Source organism: Salvia splendens, chromosome 9 (assembly GCF_004379255.2).
Source record: "Salvia splendens isolate huo1 chromosome 9, SspV2, whole genome shotgun sequence".
In the NCBI taxonomy this organism is placed as follows: Eukaryota; Viridiplantae; Streptophyta; class Magnoliopsida; order Lamiales; family Lamiaceae; genus Salvia; species Salvia splendens.
The window spans coordinates 32,210,345-32,229,655 of record NC_056040.1 but is presented as its reverse complement, the minus strand read 5'-3'; the positions used below and the strand labels follow the sequence as shown (position 1 = coordinate 32,229,655).

General features: G+C 39.2%; 2 protein-coding genes across 2 annotated transcripts; one reads left to right on the top strand and one right to left on the bottom strand.

Moving 5' to 3' along the window:
- Positions 1-5,131: 5,131 nt before the first annotated feature.
- LOC121749440 lies at positions 5,132-6,925 on the top strand. Its single transcript, XM_042144009.1, has 5 exons — positions 5,132-5,466; positions 5,605-5,799; positions 5,890-6,124; positions 6,219-6,404; positions 6,914-6,925. The coding sequence occupies exons 1-5, from the start codon at positions 5,132-5,134 to the stop codon at positions 6,923-6,925; spliced, it is 963 nt and encodes a 320-aa protein (XP_041999943.1).
- A 7,617-nt stretch (positions 6,926-14,542) lies between these two features.
- Positions 14,543-16,697, bottom strand: LOC121746586 (3-oxoacyl-[acyl-carrier-protein] reductase FabG-like). Its single transcript, XM_042140478.1, has 3 exons — positions 16,224-16,697; positions 15,351-15,580; positions 14,543-15,020 (listed from the first exon to the last, which is right to left on the bottom strand). Exons 1-3 carry the CDS (start codon positions 16,558-16,560, stop codon positions 14,742-14,744), a joined length of 846 nt encoding a protein of 281 aa, XP_041996412.1. The 5' UTR covers positions 16,561-16,697; the 3' UTR covers positions 14,543-14,741.
- Between the last annotated feature and the right edge of the window lie 2,614 nt (positions 16,698-19,311).

The following is a 19,311-nucleotide window of genomic DNA, read 5'->3' as shown; positions in this document are numbered from 1 at the left end:
GAAATTTTTATTTTCGTCCATCCGATAATAATACGGGCATTTCCTTCTTGGAAAGTTGTCATCAACTCATTACCCATATACATCAATTTATTTACAACTTATACTACTATGACCCACCCATTACAACTCAGTAAACATTAATAATAATGTGCATCACATTATCCACTAACACTACTTTAACTACCTTCTCTCTCTTAATTATCAATTGTATGCTAATTCTCATGTCATTTCAATTGCTCATATTTTTATGGGACGGAGATAGTAGTATTCATGAAACTTCCATAGATTCACACTTTTAGTATGCGAACACTTCTTCAAATTACTCCATCCGTCCTCCATTGCTTGTCACTAGTTTCCTTTTCGATCCATCCACCAATACTTGTCACGCTTACTTTTTACTACTTTTAGTAATGGACCTTATAGTCCACTAATTCATTCTCACTCACATTTTATTATAAAACCAATATAAAAAACTAGGATCCACATTTCACTAACTTTTTCTATCCACTTTTCTTCATATTTCCTAAAACTCGTGTCGGGTCAACTTGTGACTCTTATTGGCGGATGGAGAGATTACATCTCATTTATTAATATCTGAAAAGATCTACTACAGTTAAAAATAGAGTAAAAGTCAATTTTGGTCATAAACATATGACCAAAATACGAATTTGGTACAAAACATTCACTTTTTGAAAAACATGCGCATAACAAATGAAATCTTTGTCGGAGTGGTCATTTTTTGACGGTTCCGTCAAAAAACTAACGGTCATGCCATTGTGCATTTAGCGTTGACCGTTAGTTTTTTGACTGAACCGTAAAAAAAAGAAGACTACTTCGGCGGCATTTTCATTTGTTATGAACCCGTTGTTAAAAAAATAAATAGTTTTGACCAAATTCATATTTTACTCATATGTTTAAGACTAAAATTGACTTTTACTCTTAAAAATATTAAATTCTTATCTCTATTTTTTTGCCAAAACTTCATAACATAAAGTAAAGCAACTTTTTCAGAGGTCAAACCTTTGAATTGTATCCAAAAATCAAATTATATATATATATATATATAGGGTGCTGTTAGGTTGAGATTATTTAGCTAAATTGAGAAATGAGATGCAATCTCAGCCACTAATCCACAAGATTAACTACATGTCAACAGCTAACACATTATGTCAACATGGGGGTATAAGTGTCATTTCGTGTTTTAATGTGTCGGATTGTTGACATGGCTTGTATGTCTAGTTGACATGACTTATAATTGTTGTTGACATGGTTTCTATGTGCAGTTGACATGGTTGTACGTGTAGTTGACATGACTTGTAACACAGTTGAAATGGCTTGTACGTGTAGTTGACACGATATGTACCGTAGTTGACATGACATGTATGTGCCGTTGACACGATATGCACCATAGTTGACATAGTGTCACCAACTTATATATCAAATGTCAACAACTTATAGTAAAATGTCATCAGCTTGTATATCAAATGTCAACAGCTTGTCAAAAACTTGTATATATTGTCAACAACTCAAAAACAATTATTGTAATTAAAAAATAACAACTATTTGACTTAATCTTCTCTAAGCATCATAGTATACAACTATGCAATAGCTTAATTGATAATTCCATAACAGAAACGGAGACGGAGTCGGAGGAGATTGACTCGCCGGAGGTGGAGCGGCTGAGGGAGGATCTGTTGGACGGAATCGACGAGGATTCCGATCTCTGCACTTGCATCTCCGGATTGCGGCGAATCCGGAGAAGATTTATCTAATGCTTTTCATATCCCTTTTCATTTGTGTAAATGCTTTTACAACTGTCAAAGGAGAAGTTGAAATTTGAAACCTGAAACCAAGAATCAGATCTGGAAGCAAAGTCAAAACTATTTTATTTTAATCAATTCGAGCTAATATTTTACTATTCTGTTTAGTACCTTATAAATTGGTAGCAGGAAAAATCAATTCAGATCACCCAACTGCAGTGAACCGCACAGAAATAAGCAAGCAATCGAGAAGTTTAACCGAACCGTACCGTATCATAAAGGGGGAAACGAAATGGAAGACAAATCGTCGTCGAGGAGAAGGTTCTCGAGATCGGGAAGAATTCAGAAACCTGTGGCGAGCAGTAGTACTATGGAGGAGATTTCGCACATTAACGGCGGAGAAATCGCGGCGGCGGTGGCGGAGGATGGACGGGTGAAGATCGTGGTGAGGAAGGAAGATCTAAAGCAGGTGCTAGAGGCGATCAGGGAAAATGGCGGAGGCTGGGTTCCCGTGATGAATTTATCGCTAGAGCAGCGGCTGAATTTGACGCGTAGAAGGCAGATCTTGAGGGCGGCGAGTAGAAGCCGGCGTTCCTGTGCGCTGCTAAATTTTCAATGATGTGCAGAAGGTGGAGGCGTAAGGGAAGAAGAATGGGAGGGGAGAAGTTAGTTTTCATTTGTTTTCAACTAAATTTACCCTTATACCCTTTCATAATAAATTAATCTAAAAATATTTTCTGTGTGGCAAAATCTGGACCACTCATTTAATAAAAATGAGTGGCTGATGTTGCATCTCATTTCTCAATTAGCCTAAAAAATCTCAATTGATCATGGACCTATATATATATATATATATATATATATATATATATATATATATATATATAAAAGTGAGTGGCATAACTCTTCACAAACATATATGGTAAAAAAACTTTTTTCCATCAAAACAAGTAGCCTCTCTCCAACAAACCAAGAAAAGAAGCCAAGAAAATGATTTGTCTCACACGACCCAATATTAGTATACTTTGAATGAAAATATCAAATTTTGTATTGAGCTTTTGATGTGTGTCATCCCAAATGCCATGCAAATTTGTCCTTCTCTCCCCACCATTTTGACTTAAACAACTCCTTTTTTTTATTTCAGCTAAGTAAGAGGGGAGAGAGAGAAGTTTGAAATGGGAAGTGGAAGAGAATTGTGCCTTCTTCTACTGCTGATACTTTCACTATTGGAGAATCCATGTGAATCCATGTTTTGCAGATGGGAGCAACAGATTCATCAAAGGTAATAAAAAGGGTTTATTATCAAGAACCTCAAATCCTTCAAGAATACATCGAAATCAGTACAAAGGAGAAAATGTTGGAGATGAGGTCTTTGGAGCTGAAAAGAGAAGAATATACACTGGTCCGAATCCTCTACACAACAGGTAAAACTAGTTGTGGAGATTCTCGCAAAATAAAAAAAATATTATGAGATATAAATCTTGATTTTCTCATTCAACAACATATATACTAGTATAAATTAGCTTCTTTTTCTTCTTTTATTTGTTAGGTTTCCATTTGTTTTCTATTTTAATTAAGGGTTTCGATGCTTTGCCTCAGTATCTAAGGAATTTTGTTTTTGAAGACAGAGATTGGCTTTGTAGATGAAAGTTGTGCTTTCACACTTTGTTTAATTTTTGTTTGGTTTAAGAATAAATTACTATTACGTTTTTCCAAAGCGAGTTAAGATGGTGTTGCACAAAACCTGAAATGTTTCATTTATCAATGATTCTGAATAATCGATGCCATTAATGTGTGGTTGTTGGCGAAATAGAGAAAAATGTCCATCTCCTCGCCCATAACATTTTTCTATTATGTGGTATGAGAAGGAATATTATTTGAAGAAATCCATATTTGTTTGTTCTTGTATATAGTCGTTCATTTTTTATTTATCACTTTAAGTATGAAAAAAACGCAAAAATTCTTGATGCTTTTTCGTACACGCACATTTAGTGATTGTATATATGGCGTCTACTCCGTTCATTCCTCAATATGTGTCTCACTTTGAACTGACCCGAGTTTTAAGACATACTTCCTTGCAATTCCACAAAAATATGCACTTTTGGTTGAACACAAATTTTAATACATAATTAGTAAAGTAAGATAGAACTAAATAGAAAAAGTAAAGTATTGTTAGTGGAAAATGAGTTACACCTCATTAGAGAGAAAAAAAATTTACATTTAAAAAGTGAAGAGTACATATTCTTGTGGGACGGGGGAGTATAATAGAACAAGAATGAAAAAAATTAGTAAATATATCCTGCATTTATAGTTTTACTGTCTCTTCTTTATTCTCTCATTTACATAAAGTAAAAGTGCATAAAATTTCATACCGAATAAGAAATGTTTGTTTAGAGTGGAACGTAAGAAGTATTAAATATTGCATATAAGAGTGTCCACAATCGCCGCCGCGGAGGTCTATTGCTGGACGGATGGTCGCCGCGTACGCGGTGTGGAATGGGCGGCGGATTTTTTTTTTACTTTCTTAATTTATTTCTATAAATACAACCTATTTCTCTCATTTATTTTCATTCCATTCCAATCTCCTATCTAAAATTTTACTCAAATCCACTCTCATAAAATGGATGACGACGAGTATCAATGCGCGTTGGATGAGGCGTTATAAGGTTCCACTTCTCGGCACGAGTTTGGCTCGAAAATGATGTCGTTGATATCATGTATGCATGTATCATATTGCATAACATGAAAATAGATGACGAAGGACCGGCTGTAGAGCATTGGGCATCGGACGATGGTATTGGATCAAGTCACGGTGTTGACATCCCCCCTGCACATGGGTGTACCGCGTAGTGATGAATACTTGCTCCAAGCTTTCCGGGATATGCGCAAGGAAAGAGAACATATCTAGGGGTGAGCATTCAGGTTTCGGTTCGGTTTTTTACCCAAACTGTTATGTAGAATGGCTGGACATAGCAATGCGAGTGCATGGAAGCTTAAGGTGGAGAACACAACATCAAAGCAAGAAGCAAGTTCAAAAGTTATTTGAGCTACTAGCTGTTAGGAAGCTTAGTTAGTTATAATCGTTTCTTGAGTGAAGTTCTTGTTCTCTTGATTTCTTCTTTGTTGTATAAATAGTGTTGTTAGTTCATAGTTGAGAGTAATCTTCAAGTTATACACTCTTTACTGATTTCACTCAATAAGATTTCGATTGAAGCTCACACATTTCTTCTTCCTCTCAGTTCTTTGTTCTTGATCGTTCAAACACATTCACATTTCAACAATTGGCGTCGTCCGGTGGGAATATTGATCGATCAACGGCGTTACAATGGCAGCGAGGCTCGATGCAGAGAAGTTTACGGGGAAGAATGATTATGGCTTTATGGAAAATGAAGATGAGAGCAGTTCTGGTGCAACAAGGCTTAGCCGCGGTTTTAACTTCGACAGATTCGGATGAAAAGGGGAAGGCTCTTGCACTAGATGAAAAAGCACAAGCAAAGTTCGATGAGATGCAGTTAAAGGCTTATAGCGCTGTGATTCTATGCCTTGGAGATAAGGTATTGCGGGAAGTTCAAGGAGAGACAACTGCATCTGGAATCTTGAAGAGGCTTGATGAAGTTTACTTGGCCAAATCATTGGCTAACCGCCTCTATATGAAAAGAAGGCTGCATTCATATAGTTTTTCAGAGGATAAGTCAATCGTGGAGCAGTTGGAGGATTTCAGTAAATAAATAGATGATCTTGAGGCTGTTGATGTCAAGATCAGTGATAAAGATAAGGCTATCTTGGTCCTCAACGCCCTACCGAGCTCCTATGACCAATTAAGGGATGTCATTCTCTATGGTAGGGATAAGGATATCACCTTGAATGAAGTTCATGATGCACTCATGGCCAAAGAGCTGCAGAAAGGTAATTCAAAACTCTCTGATTCTCAGCCAGAGTCACTTAATATCAAGAAGTTCAACAAGAAAAAGTTAAAGGAGAAAGTTGAGGAAACTAAGCATGAGGGCTCTGAGGTCAAGGAAACTCGTTCTTGCTACTGGTGCAAAAAACCAGGGCATTTAAAGAAGGATTGATATGCTTTGAAGAAGAAGTAGGCCTCAGAAAATCGTTCCCATACAAATAATATCAGCAGTGATGGAGAAGAGGCTGCTGAAGTTATTAATGTGATGGATAAGATTGATAAAGATTCATGGATCATGGACTCTGGATGCTCCTTTCATATGTGCCCAAATCTAGATTGGTTTCAAGATCTGGTTGAGTGTGGTGGATCTGTGCTGCTAGGGAATGATAATACCTGCAGCATCAAAGGGATAGGGGGCATAAAACTGAGGATGAATGATGGACCAGTGAGGATTCTTTCTGATGTTAGATTTATTTCAGAAGTTAAGAGAAATCTTGTCTCTTGGAACTCTAGAGAAGAAGGGCTACTGTTTTGTTTCTGAGAATGGGGAAATGAAGGTTTGCAAAGGCCAAGAAGTAAAGATGGTGGCCAAGAGAGCTGGTAGCTTGTATTATCTGCTGGCTACTGTGATTGTAGGAGAGTCTCATGCCACTATGAAGAATGATTTGAAAAGTTGGCATCTCAAATTAGGACATCCTGCTGAGGGTACTCTGAAAGCCATGGTTCAGAAAAAGGTGATAGAGGTCAGCAGCTTAGAAAAAATGGAGCTCTGTGAGGATCGCTTGCTAGCGTGTAGAAGCACCTCAAACCCGCTAGGCACCGGTAAACTTGATGGAGTTCCGAGAATCGAGCTAGACAATGTTGTAGGTTAATCTATCTTGTATAAATTGTGGGCGCCTCTATCTAGAGATATAGAACGGGCCAGCGAACCTTATCCAGATTGTGGGTTAATAGGGTGCAGGTTAATTGGGTTGAAGAAATAAGGAGAAAAATGAAGAAAGTATTGTAATAAAAAGAAAGAAGACACGTGAGAAACAAATTATGAAAATAGGTTGAAAGAAAAAAAAAGGAATTTGGGAAAAATGGAAAGTAAATTAGACAGTCTAGAGGTTTTATGGAATAGATAGTTGGGGATAAATGATGAAGTACTATTAGTTCTATCTTTGTTTTGGAATCTTAGTCACTTTTTAGCTAAATATTTCATAACGAACAAAACACCTTTCAGATTTTTTATGCTTAATCATATAAACAGATGAGAGATTAAACTTGGAGCAAGTGTATGGTTAAACTTTGAATGTTGCATGATTTGATTAAGCCATGATTTATACTACTCCATCCTTCCCACTTAAGATGAGACGTTTTCCTTTTTATTTTGTCTCAAATAAGATGACACATTTCATTTTTTGGAAACTTTTTTTTCCCAATTAATACACCCAATCACTTTTTCTCACTCCTATTAAAATATTAATCTTTCTTTCTCTCTCTATTTTAATACTTACACCCACATTCTCTCTCTTCAATTAAACACATTAATCAATAACTCATAAAATCTCGTGCTGGCTAAGAAATATGTCATCTTAGCCAGGACGAAGGGAGTACCTTATACACTTTCAGAGTTAGTGATTCAAATACACTTCCAAACACTTATGAATCCATGATTTCAAAGTGATTAACAAGCTAGTAATGAAAGTGCACTACTAATCTTTCTAAGTTGTTAAGGCCACCCGCAACGCGTTACGCGGGTGGCCCGTATTTCGTTCCTGCGTGACGGAACCGGGGCGGGACGCGTTGCAGCGCCTCGTCCCGTCACCAGCCCGCCCCCAGCCCGTCACCAGTCCCGTTCAGCCGTGACAAAACTCGGGACGGCTCGCCACTAGAGATGCCCACCGGTTCCGGTTCCGAACCGGAACCGTGGCAATTTCCTCGGGCCGCGGTCCAATTCAGGTTCAAGATTTTTTGAACCGGAACCGTCGCCGAACCGCCGGTTCGGGACGGTTTGGAACCAGGCATAGAAACCAAGGCATTAGGGAGGGGGCCGAGGGGCAGCTTTTCATGCATGAAAACCGGCCGGTTCCGACAGTTTTTAGACCGGAAACCGGCGGTTAACCGTGAAAATCAGCGGTTAACCGCCGGTTCAGTAGATTTCGGTGGCGGCACGGGACACGAGGCATTCGGGCAGTTTTCCACCAGATGGTTTATTGACCGAACTGGCGGTTTTGTCGTCGAAACCGGCGGTTTTCCGCCAAAACCACCGGTTTTTCCAAAAATTCAAATTTTTTTTTTCATATTTCAAATTTGAATTCTTCCATTTTCCCCCCATTTTTATCTATAACTACCCCCCTCTATCCTCATTTACTTTCACCCCACTCTTGTGTTAATAAGAGTTTCTCTCTTCAATCTCCCAATTCTCCATCTTTGTCTCCAATTTCTCATTTGTGCTATTGTGCTTCCATTTAATTACTCAAGTGCTACTCTTATTACGCATTGTTATACACTTATACTTGTTCCCGTAGTTCTATAAGTTGTCTTTCTTTCTCAATTGCTAAAACAAAAAAAATATATATTATTCCATATTTCTACATTTCTACTATATATCAAGATGTCTTCATCTCGAGAAGGTCGTGTTGAAAAGGGAAAGGGAAAGTCTAAGAGGCCATCTCGGAGATCCGTTATTGATGAGATTTCTCAAATGAACATGGATGCGTGGCAGGTTAATATTTATTATCTACTAATAATTTTGAATTACATTACATTATTGTTCATAATTTTATTTGATATTTACAATACAAATATTATTTTGTAGACTCGAGAAGAGCAAGATATGGCACATGCTATTGCTCTCTCTCTCTCAATCCCAAGGCGATACTTATGTTAGTACCAGCAGTGGTGCTCCCGGTCGCGGTGCCTATTCTCAACAAATTCCAACCCCTGTGAATCTTGATGAAGACGAAGATGATGATGATGACGAGGAGGAGGAGGGGGAGGAGGTAGAAGAGGTTCAAGAAATGCCACCCCCACCACCACCAAGGAGTCGTTGTGGCCGTAGTCGTAGTCGTGGACACTATCCTCAACCTCCTAGACCAGTTGAAAGGTCTTTAACCTCAAACATCATGGTGAAACATTTCAAGAAGGTACAAGATAGTAACGATCCTGACACTTATAATGTGTATTGCAACTATTGCGAAAACGTATACACATTCCGAAAGGGTGGAGGATACGGTACATTTACCCGTTACATGGAGAAAGCGCATCCAGTCGAGTTTGGTATCGCTCCAACCCAAACTCAACTCAACTTTCAATATGTAGTCGGGACCGGGAGTGGGACGGGTTTATCCCAAACATCAGGTATGTGTAGCAATACTCTTTTGAAATATGATCACAAAAATGCTCTTAATGTGATGTCTAGATTTGCCGTTATGAAACCTTTTCCATTCAATGCTTTTGATAACTATGCTTTTGAGTTGAGTATGCGACAAGTGTATAATGCCGCGGCAAGAAAATTGAGTCGAACTTCTATGACTCGAGCTGTTGTTAGACAACTCATGCAAAAGAAGGGGCAATTAGGTACGTTTATTGTTAACTTAGGGCATAAAGTTTCTATTTGCTCTGATGTGTGGACTGATTGTTTTTGTAAAAATTCGTATATGGGCATCAATGTGCATTTCGTTGATCACAGTTGGACTTTAAACAAACGTTTGATTGCATTTTGTGAATTTCCCGCACCACACACTGCACAAGCAATTGCTCAATTGATCATTCAAGTTTTGAATGAATTTCAATTGATCAATAAAATTTTTTCCATTGGTTTTGACAATGCTAGCGCTAACACTGCTAGTATAGATGAACTATTCAGTGCATGTTCTCCTGTTATTGATGGCAAATATATTCATGTGCGATGTATTGCCCATATTTTGAATTTGTGTGTTCAAGATGCGATCGATTTGTGGTAAAAGTATGTTGATCCTATTAGAACTGCTGTGAAGTTGATTCATAACAAAGTTCCTATTGGTAGAGCTTGGAAGAAATATTGTCATAGCAAGCAATGCAGGTACACCAACTTTCGTTTGGATGTTTCAACTCGTGGGAACTCGACGTATGATACGTTGGAGTCGACTTTGAACCACATTGAATATTTATGTGATTTTTTTAGAACTTTCCCGCATGTTCCTTCTGATTTGCTTTTGATACCCGCTTGTTGGGACCACAGCATGGATTTGTTTCGATTATTCCGCGCTTTCAAAAATGCCACTGTTGAGTTATCCGGTGTTTATTATCCTACTTCTATGCGCATTTTGGAGCATTGCATGTATGTGGCAATTGGTTTTAAGACATGTGTGAAAAATTCTCAATTCATTGAGTTGAAGGCTATTTTGTTTTACATGGTTGAAATATGGTTAAAATATTTTGCCCGTATTCCAAATGTGTTTTTGATTTCAAAATGCTTGGATCCTAAGTGGAAATTGCATGGTGTTTATAAAATTTTAGACATGCACTATGGTTGTTTGCACGATTTGGATTTTTCTCAACTTCGCGAAATGGGCTTGACAAGAGGAGAATGCTTCAAACTAAGTATTCCGGATGTTGATGAAATCAAACAAAGGTTAGATAGTGCACTTCGTTCTCTCTACGCGGAATATGAAATGTGGTATAACACCGCTCACCAGGTACGTGCTCCTCCTAGTCCTTCCACATTTGATTTTGGTGGAGGGAATTTTAGTAATGTCATGATTGATCCAGACGTAGTATCACAATTTCAAGATCTATACGGTACTACAACCAGTAGGACTAGAGCGACTAGTGAGTTAGATATATATTTGGAATCGCGTTCTATTTTTCAAGATGCAGGTCCTCCTACTCAACAAATTGACGTCCTTAATTGGTAGGGAACACATGACAAAGAGTTTCCGATACTCTCCATCATGGCTAAGGAGATTTTCACCATTCCTGCTTCCACCGTCGCCGTTGAGCAAGCTTTTAGTGTCGGCGGTTGTGTCCTAGACGACAAAAGGAGCAATCTCTCCGCCAAGAACATGGAAGCCACTATGTTACTTGATGATTGGACAAAGGCGGACATGAGAACACAAGAGCCGGATTTTGACTTCCGTGTAGAGAGTGATGATGAAGAATTTTCCTCCGATGGCGATGACGAGGTCAGAAGCGCGAGCACTCAACAATAGCAATGACGGGGGGGGTGAATGGCGAGCACGGCCGACCAAAAGGTAAGCAAGGTAAAAGAACTACTTGGGCTTTGATTCCTCAATAAAATTGTGGATACGTAGGCAACTCAACTTAAATTTGAAAAGTTTAACTTTGAAAGTTTAAGTTGAGCTCAAGCCCTTTTCAATTCCCCCCCCCCCATTTCATGTTTTTTTTATTTACGTTCCGAGTCCGACGACACTTGTAAATTATATTACATTGTTGTATGTTGTATACTTGTATATGTATTGTAAATTGTAATGTATCATTGTCCGTTACAACTCAAATTCAATAAAATTGATATCATTTTCTCCCTATTCGTCTTAGTTCTATTTGAATTATATATTGTCTTGTTCCAATTTATAGTTTAAATCTAAATTTCAAATTAATAAAAAAAATCAAACCGCAAAGCCGCTGGTTTTCGAACCGGAACCGTGAAATAGCCTCACGGTCCGGTTCTGGTTCCGCCTTCGACCAAACCGGAACCGGCGGTTCTGAACCGTGGGCAACACTACTCGCCACGCACCGAGGCGACGTGGCGCGCTCCCAGGCCATGCGTGACGCCCATTCGTCGGCCAGCGAGTGGGATTCGTCACGCTGACGCAATAAATTATTTTTTTTAAATTTGAATTAAAATATAAAAAAAAATTGGCAAACAGTAATGTTACCGTTTTTATAGCCGTTTCCAATTTTAATTTTTTATTTGTTTTTATTTTTTACCTCTATAAATACTTCTAATTCATCCTCATTTCACACACAACTACACATCTATTCTTCCCAAATCATCTCCATTTTCTCTCCAATTTTCATCTCAAATCATCTCCCTTTTATTCTTCCCCCAAATTTAATCGATCTCATGGATCCGTATGAGCAAATGCGTCGAATAATTGAAGAATCACTTGAAGAAGATCGACGCCGGGAGGCGGAGGAAGCCGCGCTAGCCCAAAGACGCTCCCGAACTTACATCCATCGTAACCGGGAGAAAGCCGCCGCAAGGTTAGTCCGCGACTACTTCTGCGATAACCCGGTGTGGGGAGATACCTACTTCCGTCGCCGTTTCCGCATGCGGCGACCGCTATTTCTCCATATCACAAATACATTGGCGGCCCGGGAAGAGTTCTTCCAAGAAAGGTTCGACGCCGTCGGCCGTTCCAGCCACAGAACGCTGCAGAAATGTACTGCAGCAATCCGTCAACTTGCGACTAGACAAATGGCGGATGTGATCGACGAATACCTCCACATTGGAGACAGCACTGGGAGAATGTGCTTGCTCCAATTCTGCAAAGGCGTCCGGGCAGCCTTCACCGATGAATTTCTCTGGAAGCCAAGCACAACAGATTGCCAGTTCCTGCTCCGCCTTCACGAAGAAGAGCACGGATTCCCCGGGATGCTTGGCAGCGTCGATTGCATGCACTGGCAATGGAAGAATTACCCGGTGGCGTGGAGGGGGTCGTACACGAGCGGCCACAAAGGCACCCACCCCACCGTTATACTCGAGGCCATCGCCGACTACCGGCTATGGATCTGGTATGCGTACTTCGGGGTCCCCGGCTCGAACAACGACATAAATGTGCTCCACCAATCCGACCTCTTCGCCGAAGTGGATGGTAAAGCGCTGGCCATCAACTTCACCGCTAACAACTGGCGCTATAAAATGGGGTATTATCTTGCTGACGGCATCTACCCGATGTGACCAACCTTTGTGAAGACGTGCGCTAGGCCTGTGAACGCAAAGCATGCGCTTTTTGCGCAGAAGCAGGAGGCTGCTCGGAATGATGTGGAACGGGCGTTCGGGGTTCTCCAAGCGCGCTTCAACATTATCAAAGCCCCGGCTCGTACGTGGTTCATGGAGAGCATGGTTGACATCATGTATACGGGCATAATCTTGCACAACATGATTATCCAAGACGAAGAACCCGAGGCGGGAAATTGGTTTGACCCTGAAGCCCCGGAAGCTCAACGTCAAGTAGTCCGCCTCGAAGTGGAGTGCATCCGTCTATACAAGAACGGTTGTCTATTCGGGCAAGGACACGTGACTCTTCCGCCCACGCCCAACTCCAAGATGATGTAATGGAGCACATTTGGGCAAACTTTGGCGGAGGAAATTAAATTATGTGTTTTTTATTTTTTTAGGATTTTTAATTATGTTTTTTTAATTTTTTTCAAATTTTATGTAGTAATTTTATTTTATTTTTATATTGAATTTGGTTGGAAATAAAAATAAAAAATGAAATTGAATGAATAGTAATTTAAGGGACGGTTAAGGGACGGAGGGTTGCAGGTTCCGTCCCTTAATTAAGGGATGGAGTAAAAAAGTACAGTGGGGCCCGTAAATAGTAATTTAAGGGACGGTATAGTGACAGCGTTGTGGATGGCCTAAAGGTATTAAATAAAGATATAGAAAATCCTAAAAAATGTCTAAGGACATCTTTTTGTCAATTAAAACCGCAAATTGTGTTTATAAATGTATCACTTACAGTTGTAAAAACATTTTCATTCTTGGTGTCTCAATTAAAATTAATGGATATGAACGAAGATCACAAACAAACAAAAAATTAAGGTGTAATAAATAATTGTGTTCACTAACTTAAGTGCGGTTTCTTTGTACCCTCAGTTTTAGTTATTTATCAATTTTACGCAGCACCAACAATTGCGTTAACTAAATTATTTTCCTTAGGGCAAATTGCCTGTAAAGTCATGAACTTTCAATATAGTTTGGTTTTTTCTGTGAATTTTAAATGTTGTATGAAAAGTCATGAACTTTACCGGACTGTGTAAGTTTTCATCTGACTCGACCCGATAGATTTCCGACATAATTTCATATCCTATGTGGCACGCCGGAGGCGTGACTTGACAAAACTCCACTAATTCTGATTGTTTCTCTTCTATCTTTGCAATCTTTGACCATGGACTTATCACAAACATACAAGTACAACAAATGAAAACATACAAATCGAATTCACCATACAAGTCGACATAAACATACAAGTCGACATAAACATACAAATCGAATTCCACAAATCAAATTCAACATAAAAGTAGCATTAATTCCACAATTCGAATGGAACCCTAAATTTGTCATTTGTCAAGTCATGCTTCCGGCGTGCTACGTAGGATAAGTTTGTGTCGAAAATCTATCGGGTCAAGTCGGATGAGAAATTTATACAATCCGTTAAAGTTCATGACTTCTCATGCAATATTTAAAGTTCACGAAAAAAAAATCAAACTATTTTCAAAATTCATGACTATAGGGAATTTGCCATTTTCCTTTAAGATAAGTTTCTTTTAAGGAAAGCCTCTGTGCATTCTGTACGTGTATCTTTGCTCATTATTTATTTGTAAATTGTAATATGTGGAGAATGGGTTATGCTTCTATAAAGGCCTGGTTAGTTAAGAGTTGTAACGCATCTATGAATATTACTCTCTCGTCCGCCATTAGAAGTCCTATTTCTTGGTGATACGGATTTTAAAAAATATTAAGAAAAATTGGTGGAAAAAAGTTTTAAATGACCTCATTAGAAGTCCCACTTATATATATTAGTTTTAAATGAAATGTGAGTAAAATAAGTTAGTGGAAGGCGGACCCTATTGCTATTTATGGTAAAAGTGATCCTATTCGCGGACGGATAGAGTGTAAGCTTATATATATATTGTATATATGTTTTATGGAGTTATACAAGTTGAATTATCCAAAATATACAAAGTTTGAGGGCTTAATAATCTAATACTACTAGTATACATAGAGGGACAAAACATAATAAATAGTTCCGAAAACAGAAATTATTGGAACTTTGGAAGTATGGTTGGTTTGGTTTATATTATGAGGACGAAAAGTTACTATAAAGAATATTAATTTTACAATATAATAGAAAAATAATTTATATCTAGAGGGAGGAAAAAATGGGAAAACCGGGCAAGGTGACTCCGGCCTCGACTATAAAAATATTGCCCGTCACATATTGAGAAGAGTCATGAATTAAGTATCGGACCAAGGATGTGAGTGCTGGATCTGATTCTCCAAACGTTCTCAACGGCACCGTTTTAACAGCCACATTGTTTAGCCAATCTTTTTTCATCAGACCTTGTGTTATTTCTGATTTAAATAGTCCCGGAGATATTGAGTTCACTCTTATTTTGTACACCCCTAATTCCAAGGACATAGCCTGCATATGTGGTTAAACACAAATTAATCAATTAAGTTGTGATATGATATGAATATTGAGCTCAATTACTTACTTACTTATTACCTCCGTCCCCCAAATATTGTCTCACTTACATATTTTCATAAATATAATGGAAAATGAATTTAAAAAGTTTGTGGGTAGTGTGTCCTACTTTTATATATTAGTTTTATAATAAAAATATGAGTATGAATGACATAGTGAAATATGAGGTCTACTACCAAAAATGGTAAAAAGTGAACTTTGGGGGATTGACGGAAATGGAAAAATTGGACAAACTTTCATGGACGGAGGTAGTAATTCATTAATTACCTTGGTGATGGAATTAATGGCGGATTTAGAAGCAGCATAAGCAAGACCTCCGGGAAGTTGGCCGCGTTCGAGGCCGGCAATGGATGAAATGTTGATGACGGAACCACCTCGTCCGCCGTCGCGCATTCGCCGGCAAACGTATTTGGACACCAGCCATGTTCCAGTTAGATTCGTCCTAATCAGATCATTCCATTCATCTTCACTCAAATCCAGTGGAGTGTGCACCACTCCTGTGTAAATTCAAAGTATATCATAAGTCACCTAAAATATTTTATAAACATATTCTATTTAATTATTAAGATTGTTGCAATTAAAAATAAGAATAAACAAAATAGTAGTATGGAATAAACATCTCGGGAATATAAACCAAATTATCCACACGGAAAGCAACAGCCGCTTAGTATTTTTTTGTCAATTTGAAACGGTGACGAAATTAGTGTATCAACATAAATTATTTACTTTTTCTTTACATAATTTTATTAACTTATAATAGAATTTCAAATATTAAAACTTAGACCATTTTTGTGAGACAATATGTAAGTTTTTTATCATCATTATTAGTTTGTTTAAAGGGAATGGGATGGGGAAGAAAAAAGCGTGTATCGAATTAGCGTTTTATTAATAATTGAAGTAGGAGGAGCATTTTGTTTTGGTGTGGTTGGGCGGCAGTGAATTGGACTGGACTGGACTGGACAGGACAGGTCGTGTTAATTGATTGTTGAGCGGTCCACATGAATTAGAATTAATACCGAATTTCCATATCAACAACTTTTATGTAATTAACACATATTTTCCTATTTTGCTTACGACTACATCTAAACTGTTAACAAATTTAGGCGAACAAAATAAATGGGATTAATTTAATTAATTTACCTCTGACACCGGCATTGTTAATGAGAGCATCAACTCTTCCGAAAGTATCCCAAGCCTTGTTGACGGCGGCTTCTATGGCGCTTCCGCTCCCGCTGACGTCGAGCTCAACGGCCACAGCTCTGGGATCGTCGGATTGGCCGTTGATCTCGTCGCAGAGTGATTTCAAACGGTCGATTCGGCGCGCCGCGGCCACGATTCTGCAGCCGGCTTTAGCCAGGTCTAAGCAATAGTCGCGGCCGAGGCCGGACGAGGCCCCGGTCACCAGCACCACTTTGTCACTCAGCTGGAGCCACGGCTCCAACGCCTCATCTCTGCTCTCGCTCTCGCTCCTCCTCATATCAAATCTGCTAGATCTCTCTAGTCTACTATGCTTTGTAGGGAGATATGAAATCTTGGAATATATATATAACGAGAAAAGAGGTGGAGAGGGGATGATTTATTACTAATCAACTTTGGTTGGTACCATATCTAACTGTATTCTTTTTTTAAACCCGCAGCCACTCTTTTTTTATGTACACCATCTAAAAATTTGTGCTTCTATATAATAATATGCAAATTGTAATTTTTCAGATTGACGGCACCTTAGTTTTGATATTGTCCGTTTTTAGTGGAGCCAAGTCTATACGAATTAGTTTTTAGGTCACCCTCAAAATAATTGAAATTGGACTACACTTTTATATAGCTTCTAACCTGGATGGATTTGTAACCCAACACAAATTACATAAATCGAATTTATTAGAAATGGGTCACTCACCCCTTAAAAGGTTTTATAAGGGAAGGGTTATCCACACTTATATAGAGGAGCTAGGATCATCACCAAGTCGATGTGGGTCAAGATTTAGAGAATTTAACACGCCCCCTCACGTGTGGGCTGGAATGACACATCGGACTTCCATCACGTGGGTAGGCAAGAGAAGAGATAAAGAGATATAATCCATCATCGACTTGGGTCTGCTCTGATACCATATTAGAAATGAGTCACTCACCCTTTAAATGTCTTATAAGGGGGAGGGTTATCCAAACTTATATAGAGGAGCTAGGACCTAGTCGATGATGGATTTTATCTCTTCTCCTGCCTACCCACGTGATGGAAGTCCGATGTGTCATTCCAGCCCACACGTGAGGGGGGTGTTAAAACTCTTATATCTTGTCCCACATCGACTTGGTGATGATCATAGCTCATCTATATAAGTATGGATAATCATCCCCCTTATAAGGCCTTTTAAGGGGTGAGTGACTCATTTTTAATATAGTATCAGAGCGGGCCCAAGTCGATGATTGATTTTTATCTCTTTATCTCTTCTCTTGCCTACCCACGTGATAGAAGTCTGATATGTCATTCCGACCCACATATGAGGGGGCAAGTTAAAACTATTAAAATTTGTCCCACATCGACTTCGTGATGATCCTACCTCATCTATATAAGTGTGGATAACCCTTCCCTTATAAGGCCTTTTAAGGGGTGAGTGGTTCATTTCTAATAAAATTATTATAAAAAAAGATAATTATATTTTCATACTCCCTCCATCCCACTCTAAGTGAACTATTTTTCTTTTTGGGATGTCCAACTCTAAATGACACATTTCTAAATGGAACATCACTCTCTGAAAGAGCTCTCAATGTGAATTTCTCTCTCTATGAAATTCTCTCTGCCTTCTTTCTAGAAAGTGGGGTTTGAGATTTCCTCTGACTAGGATTTTCCTCTCAAGGAAATCCTAGCACCTCACTCTCAACTACTCACGCGCTTCGTATCTCTTCAACCTCTAGCCTCCACACCAGAATCACCATTCAGAAGTCGGAGGCGTGTAAACTGAAGTGGTCGGAGTTAGTTCAGGTCAGAATCCCGTGACTGGTCTGTCCGGCAGGATTCGGGGGCTCATACGACACCGGGCTGGTTGGGGAGCAAGGAATCATACTTTTTCTATTCGCGGAGCATCAAATCGAATCTAGTCTGTCCGGCGATAACCTGAACTTGAAGCCACTGGTGAACGGTAAATTAAGGATTTATCCCTCTTTTTTCCCAACTACGGCATGCCCTTTAATTGCTACTGTGCTAAATTCGTAGAGCCTAGTTGAGTATGTTGCCATAATAGGGCTACTGTGTCTTCAAATAGAATCAGCCTTGCTCTTCCCTAATGTTAAGTGAATTTCTTTCCTTGGATGAAGGAGCATGTTAGATTCTTCTTTTTGAAGATATTACATTAAGTTGTTGCTTGTTCAATATCACGTTTCTGGATTTGGGTTGGTTGCGTGTTTCTTAGTTGTAGCAGGGTCATTTTCTGCCAAAAATACAATCAGGACAGCAGTTTGGAAGTTTCCGGCAATCTTCTACGGCAAATCACCGCCAGAAACGGTCACCTGATTGCCCTGGTCAAAACTGTTCTACTGGTGCTAAAGGTGTGCAGTTTGTTTGCACTAGAGAAACTGGACACAAGGACACTGCACTTTCAAAAGTTACTTGGAATCTTTGCCAAAATTAGCCAATTTCTGCAGGCATGAGTTGGTGAGATTCCAGTCCATATCTATCACATGTAACTCCTTTTTGTTTGCTACAAAAATCGTACAAGCTGCCCTTTGAGGAGAAAAGAACCTTTGGTCCTTGCCTAATTTAGCTGAAACAAGTCAACCCCTTTAACAAGAGCCACGTGGAGGGGAAGTGAGGACAAAAAGGGCCCTCTAAAAAACGTGTCTTTGGACCAGCCCAGGAAGGCCCAAAAAGAGGAAACTGTGCCAAACAACACCGAAGAAGGCCCATGGACACGAGCAATGGGCAAGAAAGGCAAGAGGCAAGCAAAGGATAAAGCAGCCTTAAAGAAAATGCATGCCCATATGTCTCAATTCACGAGAAACTCTAGTAAGGAAGGGGAGCTGAACCATGAAGACGAATGTGAGGTGATACCGGAGACACCAACGTCTGAACTAGCCCGACAACAAGATCGCGGGTCCCCTTAGACGAGGAGGTCAACATCCTTTGAGAAGGAATTGGAATTTACTGAAGGGGACCTCGCTCTGAAACATATACCATCGCTCAACCCAAGCACTGCCATCCTTGAATTAGATAAATCAGACCATGTTCCAGTTCACAAGA